The sequence below is a fragment of the Sinocyclocheilus grahami genome, unplaced genomic scaffold (assembly GCF_001515645.1).
Source record: "Sinocyclocheilus grahami isolate Dianchi unplaced genomic scaffold, SAMN03320097.WGS_v1.1 scaffold1006.1, whole genome shotgun sequence".
NCBI lineage: Eukaryota > Metazoa > Chordata > Actinopteri > Cypriniformes > Cyprinidae > Sinocyclocheilus > Sinocyclocheilus grahami.
In genome coordinates this window covers 27,075-46,662 of record NW_015506185.1, presented here as the reverse complement: position 1 = coordinate 46,662, position 19,588 = coordinate 27,075, and the positions used below count along the sequence as shown (strand labels likewise).

At 37.7% G+C, this 19,588-nt stretch overlaps 1 protein-coding gene across 1 annotated transcript; it reads right to left on the bottom strand.

Annotated features, from left to right (window-relative positions):
• Positions 1–26: 26 nt before the first annotated feature.
• LOC107565530 (NACHT, LRR and PYD domains-containing protein 12-like) lies at positions 27–12,219 on the bottom strand. The gene is made up of 6 exons (XM_016250778.1): positions 10,183–12,219; positions 9,485–9,658; positions 9,008–9,181; positions 6,887–7,060; positions 1,142–1,188; positions 27–1,071 (listed from the first exon to the last, which is right to left on the bottom strand). The coding sequence occupies exons 1-6, from the start codon at positions 12,036–12,038 to the stop codon at positions 521–523; spliced, it is 2,976 nt and encodes a 991-aa protein (XP_016106264.1). The 5' UTR covers positions 12,039–12,219; the 3' UTR covers positions 27–520.
• Positions 12,220–19,588: the final 7,369 nt, after the last annotated feature.

Here is a 19,588-nt window from a genome sequence, read left to right as displayed (position 1 = left end):
AACTTTTTGTCTATTATACAAAAAAAAATAAAAAATCAATATCAGATTTGCAGTGCTGATATTCAGGAAAACAGCATTGTTGCTCGATTGATATTGCTTAACGGTTTACATACATATACTGTATATATACATAGATATACAAACAAGAACTCATAAAGGTGGCATTTTTTACAACCACATCTTGAATTTTGAAGGCAAAATAACAGAACCCCCCATTAATTTCTGACCTGCTTTCCCTGTGAGGTGACAATGAGGATTCGCTGTCAGAGTTATTCAGTGGCTGTCTGTAAATTCCTTTAGAAAACAGCATGTACAGTACTTGCATTTTCAGAGAGATTATGTACAAAACTGAGAAAAATAACATAAAATAACATTATGTCCGTGCGATAATTAAAGATTACAGTTTCATTGAAACACTAAGTGACCCCCAGGGGTGCTGGAGTAAGAAAATGTCGTCTTCTAATACCTTTGTAGGAATGTTATAAATATGTTGTAAATATATTTTTTTTCTTTCATATTCTTATGTTTGACATCCTTGTTGTACCATGTGACACAGAGTCACAGATGAGTCATAATAAACCCCAAACCCAGCATAGACGGGTTCAGTGAACGTGGTGTTGAATGTGTGTATGTGTGTGAGTGTGTGTGCGTCAGAGACGCTGTAGAAGGACAGAGTACCAGCAGACCAGTCCAGATACACACCTACTCGATTAGATGAAAATGAAAGGGCAGGTATATCAGTGCTGTTATTATCGTGACAGGCAATGAAACGTTTATAAAAGCCACTCAGATTCCAAGACTTTTGATTGAATCCAAACATACAGTCACTTCCTCCTTTCCTGCTGATTCCTTTATATGACACGGATATTTCTGTCCCCGTCCCGCTCCATTCAGCCTCCCAGTAACAGCGTCCAGTCAGACTCTCTCCACAGAGAACCTGAAGACATTCAAATCTCTCTGTATGATCAGGATACGACTGATGGTCTTTCGCATGCTTTGCCATCTTCTTGTCCTCAGATAGGATGACTTGAGTGTGTGCTGTGTTTGGGTCAAGTGTGAGATCACAGGCATCTGAACACAAAAAGAGAGTTGAGAAGTACATACAAAACAACAATCTGCGTATGTGTGTGTTTAGACCTACACTTCCGTAGTCCTGCTGTAATCCTGAACTCTGCTCCACGGTCCACACTATAAACAGAAACACACACAAAAAAATACAAAAGCATGATCTCACTTTCCATATATATTTTTTTTCCCCAAATGCAGCCATAGACTGTTCTAATTAACCCTCCTTTTCTAGCAATTTTGTTCATGATGCTTTATCTGCAAAATAAATGTTTTTAAGAGTAAATACGTTATTAGATTACAGTACATTGTGAAAGATCCAGTTTTATTTTAAGAACTGCATCAACAACGGTCAGCATAAACAGACATTGAAGAATAAACTGGTTTGAGGTTTCTAAAATAACTTAGACTTTGTGGCATTTCTCCACAGTTTGGCAAATCAACATACTGTAGTAAAAGTTCTATTAACACTGCTCATGTCTGCACTGCACTGTGTTTATGTAATCGGAATAATGGATTAGCTCCTCAAGTATATTATGCAACATTCTAGCATTTAGTGAAAAACCTGCTATGTTTATATAGCAGGATGCAGCCAAGAGGAGTTAGTGATTTTCTTTTTTTCTTTTGTTGTTTGATTCATTTTAATAACAGCAGCAGGTATAAGACTGCGGTCACTTTAAGACCCTATTGCACAGATTTAATATACTGAAACACACCTGATTTTCTCCCAACTGTTTACTTTCACTTAAAACGTAATGACTCTGTTTACCTGAATACTCAGCAAGACAAGACATAACATTGTGTATTTAACATTTAAGCGTGTTACAGTCAGCTTTCTGTGTGCACTCTGTGTGTCAGTCAACATGCGAGTACTTAATTTAGTTTTTTTTCTCTTTTCTTTTTTTCGTGGCTTATTGTGTTTCATATAATGATATAATGCATTGATACAATATTTTAAATTGTTCTCTGATATCTACATAGAAGGTATGTGGCTTAGGTAAAATCTCCAGATCTCCAGAAACGGTTTTACATGTCCATTTACAACCCTAGGATTTGTCCCTAGAATGAAATGGTCTGTTTTTACCTTATTTGGAAGGGTCATGAATAATAATGTTGAGCTCTGCTCTGATTGGCTGTTTCACAGTGCGGCTCAATGTTGAGCTCTGCTCTGATTGGCTGTTTCGCAGTGCGGCTCAATGTTGAGCTCTGCTCTGATTGGCTGTTTCACAGTGCGGCTCATTTCAGTAGCTAACACAGCAGGAAGGAAACACAGGGAAAATATATATTTCAATACTGTCTCTCGCAGTTATATCGTTGAGTAACTATACTGTACGATCGCACGTGCTTTGTGTAAACTACAGCGGCAGTACTTACCACACATTGTACAAGATCAGATGCTTGTCAGTGGTGCTCAGGATCTGTAAATCATTCGCCATCATCCTCAGTCATCTCTCCTCACTCTGTTTATGTGGTAAGTGAAATCTTATGTACTGTGATGTAACAGGCTACCGCTAGCAAGCAGCTACCCATGTCCCTTTAGTGGCTCATGATTTATTTATTAGAATGCGTTATTTGTTTTCCGTGCCTTTCTGAATACAGACACCAACCCATCGATTGCCCTACTGGGTTGGTGATAGATAGATCGTTTGAGTTCAACTATGCAGGGGTATCTCAATAAATTATATTTAAGAATGTCGTGGAAAAGTTAATTTATTTCAGTAATTCAACTCAAATTGTGAAACTCGTGTATTAAATAAATTCAATGCACACAGACTGAAGTAGTTTAAGTCTTTGGTTCTTTTAATTGTGATGATTTTGGCTCACATTTAACAAAAACCCACCAATTCACTATCTCAACAAATTAGAATATGGTGACATGCCAATCAGCTAATCAACTCAAAACACCTGCAAAGGTTTCCTGAGCCTTCAAAATGGTCTCTCAGTTTGGTTCACTAGGCTGCACAATCATGGGGAAGACTGCTGATCTGACAGTTGTCCAGAAGACAATCATTGACACCCTTCACAAGGAGGGTAAGCCACAAACATTAATTGCCAAAGAAGCTGGCTGTTCACAGAGTGCTGTATCCAAGCATGTTAACAGAAAGTTGAGTGGAAGGAAAAAGTGTGGAAGAAAAAGATGCACAACCAACCGAGAGAACCGCAGCCTTATGAGGATTGTCAAGCAAAATCGATTCAAGAATTTGAGTGAACTTCACAAGGAATGGACTGAGGCTGCGGTCAAGGCATCAAGAGCCACCACACACAAACGTGTCAAGGAATTTGGCTACAGTTGTCGTATTCCTCTTGTTAAGCCACTCCTGAACCACAGACAACGTCAGAGGCGTCTTACCTGGGCTAAGGAGAAGAAGAACTGGACTGTTGCCCAGTGGTCCAAAGTCCTCTTTTCAGATGAGAGCAAGTTTTGTATTTCATTTGGAAACCAAGGTCCTAGAGTCTGGAGGAAGGGTGGAGAAGCTCATAGCCCAAGTTGCTTGAAGTCCAATGTTAAGTTTCCACAGTCTGTGATGATTTGGGGTGCAATGTCATCTGCTGGTGTTGGTCCATTGTGTTTTTTGAAAACCAACGTCACTGCACCCGTTTACCAAGAAATTTTGGAGCACTTCATGCTTCCTTCTGCTGACCAGCTTTTTGAAGATGCTGATTTCATTTTCCAGCAGGATTTGGCACCTGCCCACACTGCCAAAAGCACCAAAAGTTGGTTAAATGACCATGGTGTTGGTGTGCTTGACTGGCCAGCAAACTCACCAGACCTGAACCCCATAGAGAATCTATGGGGTATTGTCAAGAGGAAAATGAGAAACAAGAGACCAAAAAATGCAGATGAGCTGAAGGCCACTGTCAAAGAAACCTGGGCTTCCATACCACCTCAGCAGTGCCACAAACTGATCACCTCCATGCCACGCCGAATTGAGGCAGTAATTAAAGCAAAAGGAGCCCCTACCAAGTATTGAGTACATGTACAGTAAATGAACATACTTTCCAGAAGGCCAACAATTCACTAAAAATGTTTTTTTATTGGTCTTATGAAGTATTCTAATTTGTTGAGATAGTGAATTGGTGGGTTTTTGTTAAATGTGAGCCAAAATCATCACAATTAAAAGAACCAAAGACTTAAACTACTTCAGTCTGTGTACATTGAATTTATTTAATACACGACTTTCACAATTTGAGTTGAATTACTGAAATAAATGAAATAAAACTTTTCCACGACATTCTAATTTATTAAGATGCACCTGTACATACATGCGTGCCTATATATATTCATTTAGGCTTGTAAATATAAATTTATAGTAACAGTGCTAAAAGTAGTAAAAATCAAATGTATTATTTAAATTGTATTCAAATATAAACATTTCACTTGATCTCAGGTTTTGGAATTTCATATTCAATTTAAATTACAATTAAATATCAGGCTTTTTGGCATAAATTGACATGATGGCCACCCTGACGTAGGCAAAAAAAAAAAAACTTGTCCTAAGTGTATTTTATATATATATATAATTTAATTCCTTTTATTAAGTGTGAAAAAATGACTTGTGGTCCATTTAATTTTTGTTTGTGATGCAGAAACGTCCTTTTTGCAACAGATGGCAGGTTTAGTTCATCCTTCTCAGAGGGCTGCAGAGGAATCATCTCCATGCTCTCATGATGGACTGATGCTGCCCTCTTGTGTCCTGTACACAATAGACCAGAAACTGAAGCTTTATGAAAACAAGAACACTCTACATACAACCAAACAAACTCCTTGAACTTTCATGCTTCATTATGTTTATACATTAGGTGAAGAGTAAATTTTTTTAGCCACCTATTAACAACTTAAAAAGCATACAACAAAGTAAGCATCTAGCAGCAACAGGATACACTTTTGCAAAGTTGAAAAATAATATATAAAGTCTTTTCAGAGTACTGCTGCAGCTGTTCAGAAAATAACAATAATGAACTAGGACATATTTGATCGAATATATTTCTGATCAATGGACCACAAGTGTGTAGGTCTGATTTTGGCATTGGTAGGGACATAATGGCAGACAACAGAAATGTAATTGTTTGATCAAAATCATTCCTTGGGACAATTTAGTAGTCGCTGGATATTGGTACATGTCATAGCGTCTAAATTCTACACCCTTGAAAATCATAAGAAGCGATGTTTGACTTTGGAAACTATAGTTCTCCCCTTAAATATGAAGAGGTCAAACAACAGATTAATGAGTTACTCCAAATTTCACAAAAAGCTTATGGACATAATTATATTATTATAGATTGAGATATCATATTATATAAGTCAGACATTGAAGTGAGTTGCTGTTTTGTCTCTTCTGGTGAAGATATCACTCAATTGTTTGGAAATGTACCCACACAGAGAAACTTGGTCAGATTTTTTTTAATGTTCCCGATCTCATTTTGTAAGTGACTTTTCTTTCCGTTTTAAAGATGTTTTCTTTGAATTTTTTGACTACTCAAGAGAAAATACAGGAAAATATAACTTAATTAATTTGTGTTTCCTACTAGCTAAATTTCACAAACATAAAGAATAATCTGGCTCTAAACCTCTCTTTTCTTTATTCAAAGTTGAGCTAAACAAGTATATTGAAACTATCCAAAGTTCTGTTAATCCTTAAGAAGTGAAAACTGCATCTCTGTGTCCTCTTGAGGTAAAAAAAAAATCATGGTTACTATAGTTAGACCATTGTAACCACAAATGAACCATGGTTTTGCTACACTATGGTATTTGTAGTAAAACTGGTTATACAAAAAAAAAAAAAAGGTCACTACACTTACTATAATAAAACCATGGTTAATTTTCTACAGTATTTGTTTTTATGCTTTTTTTCTTTTTCTTTGTTTAGTTTTAATAACTGTATTGCCTTAATTATGTTTTGAATGGTTTACTAAAAAAATTAATCAGGAAAAAAGATTAGCGATCCGCGCTCCGAAAAAGATACCTACTCTGAAGTAGGTCAAGATCTGAATCAAATGATTCTTGAACCCGCTCCGAAGTCCCGATCCGAATCAAATGATACGCGAACCCGCTCCAAAGCCCCGATCTGAATTAAATTATTCTTGATTGTTGAGATAGTGAATTGGTGGGTTTTTGTTAAATGTGAGCCAAAATCATCACAATTAAAAGAACCAAAGACTTAAACTACTTCAGTCTGTGTGCATTGAATTTATTTAATACACGAGTTTCACAATTTGAGCTGAATTACTGAAACTTTTGCACAACATTCTAATTTATTGAGATGCACCTGTATTTCCATGATCTGCATTTTCGCTGTTGTCCTCGCTTGTTTCTTCACAATACCTGCAGAACTTCTGATGATTCGGCTGTGCAGGTTCGGCTGGCGGGTGTATGCAAATGTTGGGGTCGTAACTATTAGTGATCCCGACTGTAACGTCACAGTCGGTGTTATGTTCTGATTCGCCTATTTTTCAGTGGTCTTTTGCATGCACAAGATTTGCATAAGAAGGAGGAAACAATGGTGTTTGAGGCTCACGGTATGTCATTTCCATGTACAGAACTGTTATTATTCAACTATGCCAAGGTAAATACAGCTTTCCATTCTATGGCACCTTTAATAGGTTTCATCTGAAGCCACTTCACTAGATACCTAATTGCACAAGACCCGATACCTGTTTCTCCTGAGACCTGAAGCCTTTAATACGGAGGCACAATGCAAATTGCAGAGGCTTGACAATGTTCTAATATGTACACTGTATTCTATACATTTCTGTTTCAAGACACAAGCATGTTCAGTCTCTACATCACACACAGCATGACATCGGTTACTGCCTCACATACTTGAGTGTCTGCAGTGAGCAGTTTGGATCGTTCAGTTTGTCACTGAGTCGCTGGACTCCTGATTGTCCTGGGTGATTGTAGCTCAGATCCAGCTCTCTCAGGTGTGAGGGGTTTGAACTCAGAGCTGAAGACACAAAACCACAGCCTTCCTCTGTCACCATACAGCCAGACAACCTACACACAGACACACACACACAGTGTCAACAGTCTGATAATCTACAAACAACTGGGCTGGATCTAGGTACAGTGGGGTTTAGGGCGTAAAAATACCTTTATGTCAGTGTAAATTAAAATAAAAATTATTTAACACATTACTATAACAAAGAAAACCTTGTAAAGACATTTTGGGTGTTCTCACAGGATAAAAAGGATCATAAATGTTCCACAGGATGTTTCCCTTTGAAACCAATGAGGTACACAATTTTGTGTAGGGCATGGGTTCTCAACTCTGGCTCTCGAGATACATTTTCCTGCATAGTTTAGCTTCAACCTTGATCTAACTCACCTCCCTGTACCTTTATAGTAATCATAAAGACCTTAATTAGCTTGTTCAGGTGTGTTTGATTAGGGTTGGAGCTAAACTCTGCAGGACACCGGCCCTCCAAGACCAAGTTTGGACAGCCCTGCTTTATAATCTAGGTCTTCAACCCTGCTCCTGGGGACCAACTGTCCTGCAAGTTTTATTTCCAACCAGCTTTAGCATACCTGGCCTGTGATTTTTCTAGTGATCCTGCAGACCTTGATTAGCTGGATCAGGCATGTTTGATAAGTTTGTAGTTAAACTCTGCAGGACAGTGGGTCCCCAGGAGCAATCTTGAAAACCTATGCTTTAGGATTAGGGATCAGGTTAATATAGCTTAAATTAGGGAGCAGTTGCATAAACTTAAATGCTACGTTAAGTCAGCGTCTTAAGAACTAGTCTGACCAACTATCAGTAAGCCAAGTGGTAATCAGTCTTTATTGGTCAGTATTTAAGCCATTTTTCCTAAAAATTCAAAATTTGGATAACTTGATTAACTCTTTCACCACCATTGACAGAATTTTCCGTCTTTCCATGTTTTCACTGGTATACGGTAGGAGGTGCTACTACACATCTTCTGAAAGATTATTGAACGTCTGGATCAAAACACAGCAAATAAGAATCACAAACAAGCAAGCAGGAAGCAGAAACATATGTAAAATAATGTGAACATCAAACATGAATCATCAAAACTGCCTAGCGTTACTGAATGAAATGTCAATACAGGAAGTGGTATATGACCATGCAAGCTTTGGGGGTGTTGATGGAAGCAATTAATTTTATCTTTATTTTGATCATTGATCTGAATCTGATCTTTGACAAAAACACATTTTTTTTTTTAAATGAAACTTATTCAAGTGTTGAAAATGTTGTGAAAATGATCAAAAATGCTGGCAGTGGCTGGCAACTAAAAAAAACCCACACTGGCAGGGAAAGAGTTAAAAACCTTTTTAGTGTGCCATTATTACAGCAAAATCTCTAGTAATGTATATTTTAAATTGTTGTCATGATACAGTCATATCGTCGTGCCCCAATCTTATAGAATTTATGAATGTTGCATTAGTTTAATATTTTTCAGTATCAGCTTGTGTGACACCGAGCTGTGTTGTGATATTTAACCAGTACAGGTAAGTGACTGTGATTTAAACTAGACGTGACATGCTCATTCAAATTGTACCCCCTCAGATTTTTCAAATACATTTTAATTCAGCTAAGACCTTTTTAAGAACTGAACTAATAAAATGTATACCTTATGCCCATATCATAACAAACCCACAGCATCATATATCACTGATTTTTACTTTTCTTTAACGGGCTGCATACACATTCAACTTGGCCTTTGAATTTACTGGCTTGTTTATTGCATACATGGTACCATTCAAATGTTGGGTCAGTTTTACTTTTTTAGTTTTTTAAAAGTTAATTAAAATTAAAAGTAAAGTTAGTAGCATTTAACATATTACAATTCTAAAAAAAAAGTGCTTGCATAATTCCTATTACATACACCACAACTAAACAGTAATATGCCAGTGGTCTGGCTTTCTTTTGATGCAGCCCAGCAGTCTGCACCCTAATCTCTGCAAAATACTCTTTTTACACACCTCAGTATCTGCAGCTGACAGTTTGGACTCTTCAGTCCATCAGAGAGCAGCTTCACTCCTGAATCCTGCAGGTCATTGTTACTCAAGTCCAGCTCTCTCAGGGCACAGTTAGAGGATTGTAGAGCTGATGACACAGTTTCACAGGACTGACCAGTGAGATTACAGCTGGGCAATCTGAACAGAACAATGGGGGGGGGGGAACATTTCACAGCCATTTTATTATACAAAGTTTGAACTGCCCTCTTTGATTGTACAGTAGAATACAGATTTGTCAGATATCTGAAAATGGCAAAAAATGGCACTTCATGCAAAAATGTATTATGCCCCTGGTATAGTGTTAAACATTTTTTTTAGAAAGTGTATAGGCCTATATCAACAACAAATCTAAATTTAAATGTAAAATTATTTAATACATGCCAGTGTTGAGATAACTGCTCTTACACAATAACTAATAAACGGCTAAATCTTTATAAATACCTCAGTATCTGCAGCTGACAGTTTGGACTCTTCAATCCATCAGAGAGCAGCTTCACTCCTGAATCCTGCAGGTCATTATTAGTCAGGTCCAGCTCTCTCAGGGCATTGTTTGAGAACTCAAGAGCTGATGATAAACTCTCACAATACTGAGCAGTGAATCTACAGTCAGCGAATCTAGGGGGGAAAGTATGTAAATATGCTGTCAGTGTTTTCTTTTTAATCCTTATTAGTTCAAACAGGTTTAGAGGTATAATTCACTCAAAATGTATGTAGGGGTGTGCAATATGACAATATTAGATGTGAATATTAGATCTATCAGCTGCAGTCCAGTGTCTACTTTTTGATTATTATTGTTTTTATCTTTATCATGGTTATATTCACGTGACAGTTCAGTTTTTCATTGTTTAATCAAATGTATTATTTGCATGCATTTTAAAGCCTTGACAAACATTTAAACAAAATTTTGTTAAAACAAATGTTTTCATGCACACGCTCTGACATACATTTTTCTGATCACACACCCTTCTTTTGTGTCTTAATTAGACGTGTGTCAGTAGAATTAATAGATCGGTGCATTCTGTCTTAATGTGATAGCAGCCTAATATAACCTGTTGCTGCGTCATTAACTTTAAAATACAACAAAAGCCATTGTTTTTCTTTTTACAAAATCTCCCATTGTAATACTATGGTGTACTCACAGAGCTTTTGTGCAGTTGCTCGCAGCTGGTATCAATCTTTTTCTACCCTCATCTGATGTGTTGTATCTCTTCAGATCAAACTCATCCAGCGGCTCCTCTGACATCTGAAGCATGTAGGCAATTGTTGAGCATTGAGCAGGAGAGAGCTTCTTCTCTGAGTGTTTGTCTGATTTCACAAACTCCTGAATCTCTCTGGACAGACTCTGATCTTTCACTTCCAGCAGGCAGAGGAACAGATTGATGGATCTTTCAGTGGAGAGTCCATGTCCATCTCTGATCTTCTCTTTAATGTACTGTGTGGTTCTCCTGATGCTCTCTGAGCTGTTCTCTGTGTGTGTCAGTAGATCCTGTAAGAGTCTCTGATTGGACTCCAGTGAGATGCCCAGCAGGAACCGCAGGAACAGATCCAGATGTCCATTCTCACTCACAATGGCTTTATCTATTGCTCCTTTATGAAGATAATGCATTGAATCAAAAACCTTAAGGGTCTCCATTGTACAGCTTAGGTAGCAGTAAAACACATGAAAAGCAGCAAGAAACTCCTGAATGCTCAGATGAATGAAGCTGTACACTTTCCTCTGATGCATCACAGACTCCTCCTTGAAGATCTCAGTGCAAATCCCAGAATACACTGAGGCAGCAGTGACGTCTATACCGCTCTCACTCAGGTCCTCCTCATAGAACATCACATTGCCCTTCATCAGCTGTTTGAAAGCCACTTCGGCAAGTTTCACAATCATTTCTCTGTTGGACTGCAGGAGTTTCTCTGGATCTCTCTCTTCATACTTCTGGTTCCTCATGTTGATCTGAATCAGCAGAAAGTGGATGTACATTTCAGTCAGAGTTTGGGGGATTTCTGCACTCAGATCTTCTTTCAGGAGCTTCTGAAGCACAGTTGAAGAGATCCAGCAGAAGACGGGGATGTGGCACATGATGTGGAGGCTTCTTGCTCTTCTAATGTGTGAGATTATCATATTGGCTTGATGCTGGTCACTGATTCTCTTCCTGAAATATTCCTCCTTCTGAGGCTCATTGAATCCCTGAATTTCTGTCAGACGGTTAATGTATTTGGAGGGGATCTGATTGGCTGCTGCTGGTCTGGAAGTGATCCAGATGAGAGCAGAGGGAAGCAGCTCTCCTTGCATGATGTTTGACATCAACACAGCCACTGATGAAGTCTCAGTCACATCACAAACTTTCTGAGTGTCTGCAAACATCAGTGTGATTCTGCTTTCATCCAAACCATCAAAGATAAACACAATTTTACACTCCTCATTAGTCTTTGAGTCCAGATCTTGAAGTTCAGGATGAAAGTCCAGCAGAAGTCTCTGAAGACTATATTGATGATCTTGAATCAAGTTCAGCTCTCGAAATGGAAGCAAAAACATGAAATCTACATCCTGATTGGCTTTTCCCTCGGCCCAGTCCAGAATGAACTTCTGCACAGAGATGGTTTTTCCGATTCCAGCGATGCCTTTAGTAAGAACAGTCTTGATTTGGTCTTTCTCCTCACATCCGGGTTCAGGTGAGGCTTTAAAGATGTCATTGCAGTAGATGGAAGTGTCTTGTGTGAGTTGTGTTCTGGCTGTTTTCTCCATCTGTAAAACCTCATGTTCTTCATTCACTCCATCACGCTCTCCTTCTATGATGTAAAGCTGTGTGTAGATCCTGTTGAGGAGAGTTTCATTCTCTTGGAGTTTCATTCCCTCAAATAAACTCTCGTACTTGTTCTTCATTCTGGTTTTGTGCTTGTCTTTGACTCTCTGAAGTTTATCATCTACTGCTTTCTGCAGGTCTCCAGTCTCCTCCCGTAGGGCTTTTTGTGTATTAGAGTCAGCAGAACTGGATGCTCCCATGACTTTTTGTAGAGCAGAATGTGTTCTAGATCTCTTTCTGCAATAAGGACAATTAAAGTATTCTGCTCATCTCAATTTCTCCCAGAAACAGATAATGCATTGTCTGCAGAAACGGTGTCCACAGGTTATAGAGACTGGATCTTTCAGAACCTCCCTACACACCACACATTTGGACTGCACAAAGATCTGATAATCCCTCTCACAACTGCTCACAATGGAAAAACAAAGTTTTGAATCAGTAGAATAATTATTTGCACAAGATAATTAACATCAGCCTATGTTTGCATTGGGACATTAAATGCATGGGATTAATTAGGACTACAATATCGCCCTGTGATTTCTATAATGTGCAAAACAGATGGAATCGCAGAATCCCAGTGATGAAATTTGAAAAAAATGTAAAATAGGACTACAAAATCATTCATTAAATTAAAAATCACAATATGGACTTGAGTCTGTGATTATTAAACTGCAAAAAGACTTATTAAAATATGTGTGAATGAACAGTGACCAACACAATATCTAATTTAATAATAAAATAAAGCATACAAAAAACCTTAAATGGTTTGATAATGTTTTTGAAGTGAACTTTTCTAAACAGCTTTTCTGTTATTAAAGAGATGCTGCACAGACACAGGCAATTCACACACGCACACTCTCTCTGTTGCTAACACAGACAAATACAATCTCTCTCTAGCTATTCGAATAAAAGCTATCCTTCCAAACTACTTCATCTCTGTGTCTGATATAAAGCATGCAAGATATGCAAAGTACTTATGCGTCACGCAGATGCATTACCTATGTTGTTTACGCTTTGATCTGAACGTAAACAACGTCTCCGCGTGATGCAGCTGACACAGAACAGCATACGTTGTTTACGTTCAGTGGATACTCTCCAAAATGGCACCAGGGTGACGCGGAGGAGATGATTTGTTGAATAAAGTCGTTATTTTTGTTTTCTTTTGTGCACAAAAAGTATTCTCGTAGCTTCGTAAAATTACAGTTGAACCCCTGATGTCACATTAATTATTTTACCGATGTCCTTGATCGCACAACTTTTTTGAGATGCGTTGATGCCATGAAATTTAAAATCAACTTATTTTTCCCTTAAAATGATACATTTTCTCAGTTTAAACGTTTGATATGTCCTCTATGTTGTATTCTGAATAAAATATTGAAATTTGAAACTTCCACATCATTGCATTCTGTTTTTATTCACAATTTGTACAGTGTCCCAACTTTTTTGGAATCCGGTTTGTAATATAAACGTAAAAATTTCACTCATGAATATTAGAACAAAGAGCATCGTCATAAAATATGTAATTGTGATGTCAGTGCACCCCCAGCAAATAAATAAATAAATATTGTGATTTCCCCCCTGAAAAACATCACAATAATAATAAATATGAATTTAAAGATTTAACAGTGCATGACACATTAAAGCCACTGGCTCATGCCACTACGTTTGATGGCACATCTATATCAGAATAACATGACCGCAAACATTTAGCATCAAAGTTTCATCAAGTTACATTTACCACAGACCTTATTTTACTCACAAATTAAAAATCTCCATTATGAAACCCCATGGGAAAACCTTGAGGGAACTAGCTAGTCTTACAGATTTTGACGTCACAACTAAGGGGAAAGGGGCAATCCTTTATAATTAATCAATTATTTTAATAATGTCAATTAAATAATAATAATTTTCAAAAATGCAGTCAGTTTGTGGCACATCTGTTTTTGAATCCAAATGGCAAAGCTCAACTGAACTGTCAATACACATGTATTGTAAATAGCAAAAGTTGTGTTAAGTTATGCATTTTGGAGAAACTAGGACGTTTGTGCAAAACAAATTAACACTATTTTCTATTGGTTACAGTGTTAAAGTAGGCTACATATTACTGCAAGTCATTCTGTATTAACACAGCGGGACACAAGACAGATATAAAACCTTGCAGTTTGGAGAAGCCTAATGGTTGTTGTATAAATTAGCTCCAATATAGAAGGCCTAAAGCATATGTTTAAAAAGCAATATACAGTTCAATCAATTAAATATCGTCGTGCTATTAAAGGGATATTTCACCCAAAAATGAAAATGTGATGTTTATCTGCTTACCCCCAGGGCATCCCAGATGTAGGTGACTTTGTTTCTTCAGTAGAACACAAACGAAGATTTTTAACTCAAACGTTGCAGTCTATCAGTCGTATAATGCATGGCAATGGTAACAAAATCTATGAGAGTAAAAAAAACATCCACAGACAAAAAACACATTGATGTCCTAAGACACGAAACGATCGGTTTGTGCGAGAAACCGAACAGTATTTATATAATTTTTTACCTCTAATACACCACTATGTCCAACTGTCTCTGAGCGCGCGCACGGCATCCGGTGTGTGAGGTGTGTACGCGCTCTGGCGTAGTTTACGCGAGCGCCGGAAGTGATCTCTCGCGCGTATACGTCACTCATTGTTTACACAGTGCACAGTCATTGTAGGTATGACGGCTAATCAAAATGGTACTTACTTGCGCTTATCCGGATTGTTCAAACCGACTTAAAACTAAAAGATTACGTCCTCTCGCGCGAACTCATTCGGGAGTGGCGACTTTCCACATATTCCCAGCTTCTGAGCCTGCTCGCCTGAAGTTATGGTTGATTGCTCTTCGGCTGGATATCAACACACCCTTTAACGTAATTTACGCCAGAGCGCGTACACACCTCACGCACCGGATGCCGTGCGCGCGCTCAGAGACAGTTGGACATAGTGCTGTATTAGAGGTAAAAAATTATATAAATACTGTTCGGTTTCTCGCACAAACCGATCGTTTCGTGTGTTAGGACATCAATGTGTCGTCACGAGCCGCAGGGTTTAATTTGAATTTGTCTGTGCATGTTTTTTTTACTCTCATAGATTTTGTTACCATTGCCATGCATTATACGACTGACCGACTGCAACGGTTAAAGTTAAAAATCTTCGTTTGTGTTCTACTGAAGAAACAAAGTCACCTACATCTTGGATGCCCTGGGGGTAAGCAGATAAACATCACATTTTCATTTTTGGGTGAACTATCCCTTTAAGTGAGTATGTGTGTGTTCAGTTTTCAGTGGTACAAGCAACAATCCTCTGGAATATGCCACTGAAAACAGGATGTGCCACTATAAACACAGCAGAAGGTGCCAGCTAACATTCCATGCCTATTAATATTAATACGCTACTGGTCAAGCAGGTGATTTCTACATTGTCTTCAGACATCATTAACATATTTGCAGTTTTATCATTTTAAACAGTCTACACGAGAACATGCATCGTACCTTCATAAAAGTACTCACCAAACAAAACTCTCCAGCGACTGAAAGTTCTACTTTCACTTTCAGTTTCGCGGTGGGTCTATTACAGAATCATTTAAACAGTTAATCCAAGTAAATTCACTTAAACTGTTGAGATCAAATGCTGGTTCCAAAATGAGAATTAACTTTCAGGGTGAGATAGAAACCACACCCTATATCTGACGTGATCACACAATCTTTTTAGTTCCTAAAATATTTGGTTCCACTGGGTGGCGCCTCATGAATATTAATTAGATTTCTTAAATTGTGGGCGTGTCCTTGAGACAACGAACTGAACTAAAATATGACAACTTGTTTAATGGGTTATTTCGAAAAGGAAATACAATTTCAATGTTAAGCATAAATCACAAGAGTTCACGTGTTCAAAATAATGCATGTGTAATATCCTCCTGAGAACGATAAAAGAAAGAAAAAAATGTATAGAAAGAAAAGAAAAGAAGAAAATAAATATTTTATTCCTATTTAATGCTATGTCCTCTGTAGAGGACACCAGGACTTAGGAATAAAAAACACATGTATAGACATTATAACAAAGTTTAATAAAGACAGATACACATTTCAACAACATTACACAATGAAATAGCTTTTTAACTCTTGAAATACATACAAGCAAGCACTCAATGTGATGCATACTGATGCATGCTCATACCAGCCTGAAGGTGGTGCTCAAAGGCTACATGGCACATTGGTATGAACATTATTTATACCTGCATTAAGAAGGAAGTGATACTGTATAGAGAACAGAAATTAATCTCAGGTCTGGATCTATCTTTTTTTTTTTTTTTTTTGCAACACTGATCACGACTTGCTGGGATGGGTCCAGATATGTGTATACAAAATGCATGACTTGTTGATAAAACACAGGCAAAGTATGCAAATCCTAACAATATCTATTTATATAGGATATATATTAAATGCACTATACAGTATGAAAATAGCTCAGTGAGTGCTTGATGTGTTTTAGAATTGCACTGGGGTAGCTATTGTGCATGAAAATAGTAAACAAAGACTTTTTGAAGGTTATACACAAGGTTATACATGCCATATGAACAGACAATATGCAATGTATTTTCACACAACTGTAAGTGTTGATGACGATGGGAGTGCTCATGTGGCTGACTGATGTAAGTATGTTTGTGCTCACCTGGTCAAGCATTAACTTAAGAAATGATGTTTGAAATGTTTTGTGTTATTCTGAGAGCACATTCTTTATAGACTAGATTCAGAAAACTGTAAGGATACAGTATCTCATATTCTGTAAAGAGATCACATGATACATGAGCGTGTGTCAACCAATCAGAATCAAGAATTCAACAATGCCGTTGTATTCAATAAATAATTGACTATAGACCCTTGAATTATTGAAAATGTACGCACACTCTCAGCGTTACCACCTTGTGCGCACATTAATTTTCAATAATACAACATCTTCAATTATTTGTTACATATACACATATGCGCACACAAATATCACCTGCAACTCAATATAACGAAGATAGAACTTCTCTTCTTCCCAGTCACTCTGATGGTTCACCATTAAGCGTATCAACAATAATCCCAACCACTTCAGCCAGGAATCTTGGGTAATCTTTGATGACCATCTGACCTTCAAAACCACATTGCATAGCTCGGTCGTGAGAGTTTGCATTGCACAACATCAGTAAGAGCACTTCCTAACTGAGCAGGCTGCACAGCTCCTCATTCCTTGTCATTTCTAGATTGGACTGTTGCAGTGCTCTTATGGCTGGACTTCCAGCGTGTGCAATCAAACCTTAACCAATCACGCAGAATGGTCAGACTGTTCAATCAGACCAAAAGAGCCCATGTTACACCTCACCTTATCTCTATGCAATGGCTATCAGCTGCTGCTTGCATCAGGTTCAAGACACTGATGTTTGTGTAGAGAACAGCCACATTGCTCCATTCCCTCTTATGAGTCTACATCCTACCAGATGAGTGAGCGGTGCCTCGTGGTATCATCACAGAGAGGCAAAAAAATCACTTTCCAGAACCTTCTCATTCACTGTTCCTTGCTGGTGGACCGATCTTCCAAACCCAATCCGGACGGCCAAATCCCTGACAATATGCAAGGAACAGCTGAAAACTCATCTCTTCTGTAAGCACCTGAATGTAGTTTGTTGACTCTTATTAGAATATGTGTTCCTAAACATACTGTGTTGAAAAGAGTATGCCAAATGTCCCCGGACGGTCTAATACTTCCCATAGACTTCTGAAGTATGGATCTGTGCACAGTATAAACGCTAATATTGTCCACAGCCCATTGCAGTTTATAGGAGGACTCAATAGTAGAACTGATATGTTTGGCCATTAACTAGCTGCAAAAACACGAGCAGATCGACATGATATCAACATGATAGGAAGAACTGTTGAGTAGCATAAATTAAATGAAATTAAATCTTGAGTGTGTATATGATGATGTTAACTGTGACAACATATTGACTGTGTTGTTCAAAAAGGACAAATCATGGAATACCATTTAGCAGAAGCTTCTGTAACTTTAACAGTCCAATTGTTAGTTGTTTTAAGAACAACTAATTAGTCTTATTACCATATACTCAAGCATGGCAAGACTTCACCAGCAAAGGAGAATAGTGGGCAAAAACTGAAAGTGAATGATAATGACCATAAAACACTAAAAAGGATGTGTCCAAATAGAGAATTAGTGCAGGAAAAGTGAGAAAAAAACCTAAATATTCACCTTGAAGAACTTCACCAAGCCAACATCAATGAAAGAGCTGCAATGGCTTAAGTTATAAGCACAGACACCATGCTAAAATGTGAAAAAGATGGTGTATTGATCATAAAACTTGGACAGTTGGAGCACCAAAATGAATTATTTTGCAGAGAAGAGTGAGAAGCAGATTTCCTTCTTCAACATTTCCCTCTCTCTCTATAAATATGCCAGGAGATATTTTGAATGCCATTAGGGTCTAAAACAACACTAGAACCCAGCTTTTCATGCATGGACAAAAGAAAAGAAAAGAAAAAAACACTGACACGTTTTTTCAAAAGTGCAAGTGCACAAGCATCATACAGTATATTGCCAGAACATATCAGGTAAATGGCTGGGTGTGGTCCACTGGATCTGACAGCACACGCAGCAGGAGATACTGACATTTAACTCTCAAAAATACTGTGAATACATTGGCATGCCCTTACGTTTAATTAAGATTAGCTCTGATAGTCTACAGGGGGTCTGGGAAAAATGTCAGCACCCAATTGTCTCTGGAGGGGGCAAAAGGGCTACAGTGGCTGCTTCTGCAAGATAAATGATTCAAGAACCGCGCTGCACTTTGATGAACCATGAGCAAAGGGTCTGAATATTTAGGACCATGTGATATTTCAGTTTTTTTTTTTTAATAAATCTGCAAAAATGTCAACAATTCTGTGTTTTTCTGTCAATATGGGGTGCTGTGTGTACATTAATGAGGAAAAAAAATTAACTTAAATGATTTTAGCAAATGGCTGCAATATAACAAAGAGTGAAAAATTTAAGGGGGTCTGAATACTTTCCGTACCCACTGTATATATATGATTACGCAACTCAAAAAGTAACTTTTTAAAATGTTTACAATTATTCATTTGTAAATGTACGTGACCTGACAATGAATAAGCATATAGTCTGATCAAACTGTATTTAAAACTAAGATCGTACTTAGCAGGCTTCCATAACAAGACTAAGTGTTCAGTAAGTGCTAATATCTGTGATTTCTGTGTCTAGCAGTCTGATTACAGTAATACAGTCTAATTACAATCCTGAGTGATGTATTCATTGCGATTCAGCATTCTTAGCTCATGACAACTGGCAGAAAGTATTGCCCAGGCTGGCAATAAACAACAGCAACAAGCTCTATTAATGAAACTCATTAATAAAAATACATGCACAGTCACCGTGACTCAATTTGTTTTGTTCGCTTTAATCAGGCTGACTCACATGAAAGCAGAACCTGGATGCAGACTATTATAGAATAGCACGTATTATTTAGAAATGGTCAAGAATATTAAACTCTTGCTTGTGTAATAACCACCAAAAATGATCAAATGCTTATCAAGCGTCTGAGAATTATTGCAAACTTGATCATTATTAAATATAATTTACACAGAGAGACAAACTACATGTAATTAATCTGCAAGGAAACCCAAAGCGTAACTAACTACTTCAACTGGATTCAGTCAGAT

What these genes read in the sequence shown, in the direction of transcription:
- LOC107565530 (XM_016250778.1), bottom strand. Translation starts at nt 12,038, where the DNA reads ATGGGAGCATCCAGTTCTGCTGACTCTAATACACAAAAAGCCCTACGG. An exon ending in TGTCAGCTGCAGATACTGAG is followed by an intron (nt 9,182 to 9,484) that starts GTATTTATAAAG and finishes TGTTCTGTTCAG; the next exon opens with ATTGCCCAGCTGTAATCTCA. An exon ending in TGCTCACTGCAGACACTCAA is followed by an intron (nt 1,189 to 6,886) that starts GTATGTGAGGCA and finishes TTCTGTTTATAG; the next exon opens with TGTGGACCGTGGAGCAGAGT.